Here is a 7,695-nt window from a genome sequence, read left to right as displayed (position 1 = left end):
AGTATCACTCACATACCGAAATGTAAACTGTTATTTTTCTGTGAGTTATTGTGGTAAATTTATCTTTAATCGGTATAATCCTGTAGATAATGTTCTCTGTTGTTTATATTCAAACACCTTGACCATTCTACATACTTCACAAACAGGTGAGGGACATTATGGCTGTTTGACCTTATTATCTACTGACAGAGCATGAAGTCGGAGAATCATGTAGCCGTGAGTACATGTACCCTCTGAGGGGTACTCGCAAACATCACTGGGAAAGAGGAAAGGAGATTATTTGGAAGCATTTCATAATAACAGCAGTGAATCTGTTGCGAAATGTTGATGAGATGCGCTGAATGTAGAAAAGTTCGGGACAAGGGATGTAGTCCATCGCTAACTTTACGTTAGAAATCTATGTATCCATATTCATTCCGTAAAGCATTCTTGTGTAGCAAGATGTACTGATTTTCATTTGACGTTTGATAAATGATATTGTAGTACATCATAAGAGCTGTTCGTTCAGATTTTGCAACAGGGTTGGCACTTGCTTTCTCTAGATGTTCTGTACTGGACCACATTGGTTCCCAGACGGGTCCACAACAGGCAATGTCTTCAAAATAATGAATGTAATTGCATTCTGTATATTCTTATTTGTAGACACCTTGTCTGTTTGGACCTTATAGTACAATCTAAAGTTGATCAATAACAGGTTCGACAATATCAATCAATCTGTACATTTTTTAAATTAATAAAAATATTGATAATAACTAGGCGTTAACCAAAATAGATTCCAGAAAATAAACTATATAGTGATAAATTTACCGTCATGATAATGTTATAGACTGTCGATACCTTTAGTAAAATCCAAAAGAAAATTTCAATGCTGATAATATAAGCATTAATTAATTTTGATTAGTTCCATGTTGAGCATTTTACTGATTATATCTTTGTGATGTTCGCCGACAGGATTGTTTGATGTCTGCCGCCATAAATCAGTGTAAGACAGCTTTGATGAATTAATTATGGAATGTTTCTTGTAACAAAGTGCTGATGAAATATTTTCACCATAAACATGTATACCTTCTGATACTATACTCGAAAATATTTCAAATAATTATAACGCTTTATTTCTTAGTCTGAATAAAGAAAAAGGCAAAGATAATGCTGTTGAAGGAAGAATGTTGAAAATTTGTTTCATATTTGTTGAAGTTGGTACAACGTTGTTCAGATAGGGTGCCTTTGGGTTTCAATGGCAAATAATAATTCAATTGCCGTCTTAATACTGATCTACAGTGTTTTTAAAATCCTATTGATCCAGATTGTTCATGGTAAATCATAATTAATTTAATGTAAAAGATTGTAATGACGTGCCAATGAGATAAGTATCTATAAATGACGAAGAGATATAAGTAATTCATGATGTTATTGTCTTATATACTAAATTAGTTTTATAGTATTTGTTTTATTACAGTTGAACTTTATTGATACGCAGCATCTCATTGTCAATAGGTATAAATTATTCTGCCTACATGGTTCAAAACCAACGTACGAAAGTATTATTTCGTTATGCAATTAAAAATTTATTGATAATCATGACTTCTGAAGTCTTCATCACATACAAGTGATACAAGGCATGTATTAATGTATTTCCAGAATGACATGTGCTGCAACTGCATACTATTTCGACTAAAACAACCCTCGCCGCTTGTCTCCATTAGCGCAATGCAGCCAAGACTTGGTAAAGAAAATATGAGGAAATGTAAGTCATATTGAAGTAACACACTATATAGCATAAACTTCGAGGTGTTGACAACCGATGGAGATAAACGTTTTCTAACGGATTCCTTCTGTCAGTGTTATCGTATCTGAACAGTAAATAAAAATTATGTTATATGTAGCATTATCATCATCATATAGAAATATTCACAATTTAAATATATCTCTTATTGTCTTTATTATTCTCTAATTAACCACAATGGTTATCATTTAACCTATATTAACCTATATAATGATAGTCTAAAAACAATTACTTAGTGAGTGATGTTAATGGTAAGAGGTTATTGTCATGACCCATATACCAAGATAAACCTGTACCTCTAAAACTAGGAACCTATCCTATTCCAGTTGTTACAGTTACGTGTCTCTGTTTCCTGTTGATAGCTACTGGATGTAATGTTCTGTAACCCTTAGTGCATATACGTTGATTTGAGCTATTTCACGTTGTTGTTCTGGATGTAATGTTCTGTAACCCATGGTGTATATATGTTGATTTGAGTTATTTCACGTTGCTAAGTCTGTGTGTGATACAGCTTGCCCGACAGCCCCAAATAATAATGTTTGCCTTTCAAGTGGTGGCAGGGTAATCCGCTCCAGTAGAGATCTCGCATCCATAAGATGGGTGCCGGATGCATCAAAGTAATGATACGGCCATATCAAAATATTGATAGTAGATTATGATAAGAACAGTTGCATTGAAATCCAAAAAAATAAAATTAAATGTCGTAACTGCATAATTGGCTTACAGAATATTCCGTAGGTGATTGCAGGTCTTTAATAACAGATACATGACATTTGTGACGAATTAACCTTTGACATTTTCACAACTTTTAAATGAAAGGTCTTGTAAAGTCAGACGATTATGTTTACCCGCCATCAATATCTGTCGTTATTCTATTAAGTTGATATATTAAAGTTATTTAATACTGCACATAGTGAACTGAAATCAGATTTAAGCTATCAGACATTCTATGTTTACGGTCTATCTATAACTGTCTTCAGTTAATTGAGCTGTATCAGATATAACACATATAACATGCAGTATGTTGATACAGTGTGATCTAATAACTCAACAGACACTTGAGACTAACTTCTCAACCGTAATCTTACCTTACTAGAAAATAATGTGACATTTTACCAAAAAGTTATTATAAAGGATATTGCACATGAAAGAGGGTGTCCTTTAGAGACCGATTGGAATACAGAACGCAATTAATCTAATATTGTGACACAACGCTCTGGTGGTTTTAGTACATAAGTTGAGAACTTGACAAGTGTAAAGAATAGTAACTTATGTGTTAAGGTTAGTAAAAATGTATTTTAACTAAGTTATCATCTCGTATTATCAATATTGTCAGTGAAACTTGTGGAATGATGGCAATGATGTAAGAAAATTTCTGGGAAAATAATTTGACTGCCTCCAGCCTATTGAAATATATCTCTTTAATCTGGTTATAGAGTTAGAATCAACAAGAAACATATTGTATTGAATCAATATCATTTCATTTATCTTTTTATAGTCAACACTTCATTTAAATCAAAATATACTATACAAGTTATCTACCCTTGAGTCAGAATTTAAATGAATGCAAGTGCTTGTCGAGTGGATGAAGACTATATTTACCTCCCTTGTTGACCTATCCGCCTCCTTCATGTCTTATCACTCCTTCATTATAATATACTAGTTTGAAGTATGTATTCTATAGATTTTTGTACAAGTGTCGATATACACTGCGGTTATTGGCAATTTCAATATTTATCACATCATACAACATGTTAAAAATCGAACACTCGACAGTAAGTTATGTTGCTTGAATCAAATATATATTGCTGCTGTCGATCTTCAGATACGCAAAACATGTTACATATTTACTCATAATACTGAGTTTACCAGTCTTAATTGTCGGAAAGATAACTCAACTTGAAACGGTTGATCTTTTTGTATTTCTATCAGATTTAACTCTAGAAAAATCCAATATGTAATACAAATTCAAATTGTTGAATAAATACAAATTTATTTAGCTTTCAGTAGTACCTCATAGACTCACTGTGGTGTCATTGTTGTTTAGCTTCACAGAGGAGTTTTCAAATTGCAAATTAATACTATCTTAGTGAAGTACTCCCATTATGAATTTGTATTGATCACTGATACAGCTCGAATCGTTTCCGCAGTAATTTACGTAAATCATAAACGAAAACGAGATCGGATTGACAATCTGCAATTCGTCAAATACATGCAGTTAAAAATTTCTGATGGCTGGTAAAGCAAACACCATTGTATTTCAATCACAGTACATGTATATTGATTATAATTCACATTCACAGTACAATTAACGTTTTACATGTAAGTGTTCAGTTTGTGATTTTCGATTAACTCAACAGGTGCTGGTTGACACTATCCGCGGTGTGTTTCTATAAATAAGTCGAAACTCAGCTGTGGTACGGGGAACATTCCATCTATTATTGTATAATAATAGCATAAAAAATATCTTAGTTTACTTCTAGCACGGAATCAATAATGATCAAATCAAGTAGTTTATTTAATAAAAACACCTGATACCACTCTTTGTCTGTGTTTGCCAACTCAGGTCCACTTTGTGGGGAACTACAGCTATTACTATGTTATTTGTTTAATCGTACCACATTGAGTATAAAAGATTATGCTGATGCCAATTTTTCTCGATTGAAAGTACCTATTTGGCTAGACTAGGTAAAAAAGACAAATGCTTTGCCAGCTCTCACAGACAGCAGCAGCTTGTAAGACAGAAAGGATATGGATAATACCTTCAGTAGGATTTCAAGGAGTAAAACATAGAAAATGTAGATGTGGATTGTAGGGTGTTAAATGCGCGTGTGATTATGTAGGTTATTATGGTATACGCAATACGTTTACTATTTCTTATTTTCACATGTTCACATGATCGCAGTGAGGCAGTGACACCAAGAAAGTTCTTATCATTATACTGTGTGTGGATTATTAGTGGTTATATTTGTGGTTCATTGTTGAGGTACATAGGCCTACTATTTGTAACCAATTAAAGTGAATGATTACAGTGGGCCCAGTCTGAGATTTCCAGTACATGTACGTTTTCCTATTTCATTGTTTTTTCTGGTTATATGCAATTTTGTTTTTAATCAGCGATATTTATTCTTATTAAGTTTTGTTATAATCAGTGCCGTGAGCAAACAAACCGGTCAATATGTAAGTTCGTATATCATAATGTCACATACTTTGAGTGTGTCACATTTTGGCATTGGTTTGTATGTTTCAAAAGAGGACGTTCAGAGGACTTGACAGGATTGAAGATTATAATTCACAGCATGCTATGTTCGAGTTTAGAAATTCAGCTGTATTTATTTACTGTCTACGTTATTAATTTGAATCTAAATCTAAATCTATGATGGTAACTGTTGACGAGTGCCTTATGTACTCTGCAAAGTCGATGTCAAGTTTACATTGATTACGCTGCAGTTAACACCAGTATGGAAGTATATTTATCCTTTAATCTATACTACATAATTACTCAACCTTGACTTGCAATTTTGTTCGATTTTGAATGATCTTGGTGGATTGTGTCATTTATATTTCGTTAATGTAGTTTCGCGGAGAATGTTTTGTTACTTTTCTTTAAATATTCTCAACTTTCGTCAATTGTAAAGGAAATTGGATTTGACATAAATATTATAGCAGTAGCCGGTGTCGCGCGCAAAGAAGATCTCGCTTACTCTTTCCAAAACACCTGATGGTACTTCTCTTTGGCGGAGTCCACTTCTATACAACTTTTACTCCCGATTTCGCAATTCTTTGGAAGAGATTGACGGAATTGTCTTGCTTATACGGATTTTTAGTTTCATTTGAAGTTCTCTGCTATGTGGTTATCGCACAGTGGGCTATATTTCTATGGTAATGAGACGTACTATGTGTGTTGGGAATTTCCGTTGGAAAACGACAAGACATTGAAACTGTTAGATATATCATTAATTCATATATTGCTGTGTTTTGACATATATAAATAAGTTTTCAGACATGATCAATATTGCGATCCATTGCACAACGATGTGATAACAACTCATATGTTTAGAGCTGCGAGACAAGTTTTACATATCTTAATATACAATAATAAAATATTTCCACCCATAAAACAGTATTTAATACATTAGTTGTAGAGCGATATAGAAAACTGAATATATGTATGGTATTCGGATGGAACCGAACCTTTTTTCCATTATCATCATGTTCTATAATGGTTGGTAAATGAGACAGTTCACGGTGTTGTTGCCGCTATTCCGATAAGACTTACCTGCAAGAAGATGCAGCACCAAAATTCCTTACAACCAAACTCAACTGCTTTTAGAGTTAACAACAAACTTGAACAACAAAATTGAACTGATTTTCACTTGTAGCCTTTCTGAATCAATATTTACATTTTATTTGATATTTATTTTCTTTAACTTGTTTTCATTTTATAATTTCAGGTGAAAGAATCAAAATGACCGAGAAACAAAATAGTTTGATGATCAGTCTCACTTAACAACCTGAGCCAATACTAGACTACGGAATGGATGTAACACAAGTAGTTAATACAACACTGAATTGGACGCAGTCTGATACTACAGCTGCGAAACAGGAGCTCGATTCACTTGATATGTTTCTGTTAGTTTTAAAAGGAACTGCAATGGTGGCCATCATGTTCGGTGCAGTGTTCGGAAACTTGCTGGTGATTACCAGTGTAATGAAATTCGAACGCTTACGAGTGATAACAAATTATTTTATAGTTTCACTTGCTTTTGCTGATTTATTGGTGGCCATTCTTGTGATGCCATTCAACGCCTTCAATGAAATCAGCGAGAAATGGTTATTTGGTAGAGTTATGTGCGACATATTTAACGCTAACGATGTGTTATTCAGCACGGCTTCTATTTTACATCTCTGTTGTATCAGCATGGATCGTTATATCGCCATATTACATCCATTACAATACGAAACTAAAATGACGAAAACACGTGTGGCTATCATGTTAGCTGTCACGTGGGTGGCGTCCATTTTGATTTCATATATTCCCATCCAATCACAACTGTACACTACTAGTGAGAACTACCAGGCCCTGGAGAGTGACCATCATGCCTGTTTGTTTATTGTGAACAGGGTGTACGCTGGAGTGTCTTCGTGCGTGTCATTCTGGATTCCATGCACCATCATGGTGTTCGTGTATGCCAAAATCTACATGGAGGCGCGAAAACAGGAGAAATTCATCCAATCAAATGCCGTGTACATGCAATATAGCCATAGTGTAGGAAGTGAACGTAATCATAGTAATGGTTCGATTCAAGAACGTGACGCTCAGAGATTCGAAAGAAAGCGAATGAAGCGTGAACATAAAGCTGCTAAAACATTAGGGATTATAATGGGCGCCTTTATTTTATGTTTTCTACCTTTCTTTTCTTGGTACGTTATAACATCAATGTGTCGTGAAAAATGTCCGTATCCTCCAATCCTAGGATCCATTTTATTCTGGATTGGATATTTCAATTCATGCTTGAATCCAATTCTTTATGCCTACTTCAACAGAGATTTTAGAACCGCTTTCAAAAAGATTTTAAGACTAGATAGATCGAATTGTGATATGTTCGACCCGACCACCCAGGCGCTCAATACTGCTTATAACGATTTAAAGGAAAGCAATCACCTTCGTACGTCCGTGTCGTAATGTCCAGTTCGTGTTATTTAAAGGCGAAATGAGTAAAAACAGAATAGGGTTGTGATGAAATCAAAAGTGCTAAAATTGATATCTGTGATCTTCAAGGGCAGGTAACTCTGATATGAATTCTGCGAATGATACTCTACCGTATCGCTTTTCGACCTTCCTATACGAACTGGGGTCTGCGTATTTTGACAGGAAATCCAGTGATTTAGATTTGACTCTTTCTCGAGGG

General features: G+C 34.3%; 1 protein-coding gene across 1 annotated transcript; it reads left to right on the top strand.

The window, feature by feature from the left end:
* Window positions 1-6,407: 6,407 nt before the first annotated feature.
* On the top strand, window positions 6,408-7,469 carry LOTGIDRAFT_178224 (hypothetical protein; the record flags this gene model as incomplete). Its single annotated transcript, XM_009054194.1, has 2 exons — window positions 6,408-7,059; window positions 7,093-7,469. The coding sequence occupies 2 exons, from the start codon at window positions 6,408-6,410 to the stop codon at window positions 7,467-7,469; spliced, it is 1,029 nt and encodes a 342-aa protein (XP_009052442.1).
* Window positions 7,470-7,695: the final 226 nt, after the last annotated feature.

Source organism: Lottia gigantea, assembly GCF_000327385.1.
Source record: "Lottia gigantea unplaced genomic scaffold LOTGIsca_21, whole genome shotgun sequence".
In the NCBI taxonomy this organism is placed as follows: Eukaryota; Metazoa; Mollusca; class Gastropoda; family Lottiidae; genus Lottia; species Lottia gigantea.
The sequence above is the reverse complement of the archived record's forward strand: the minus strand, read 5'-3'. Positions and strand labels throughout refer to the sequence as shown.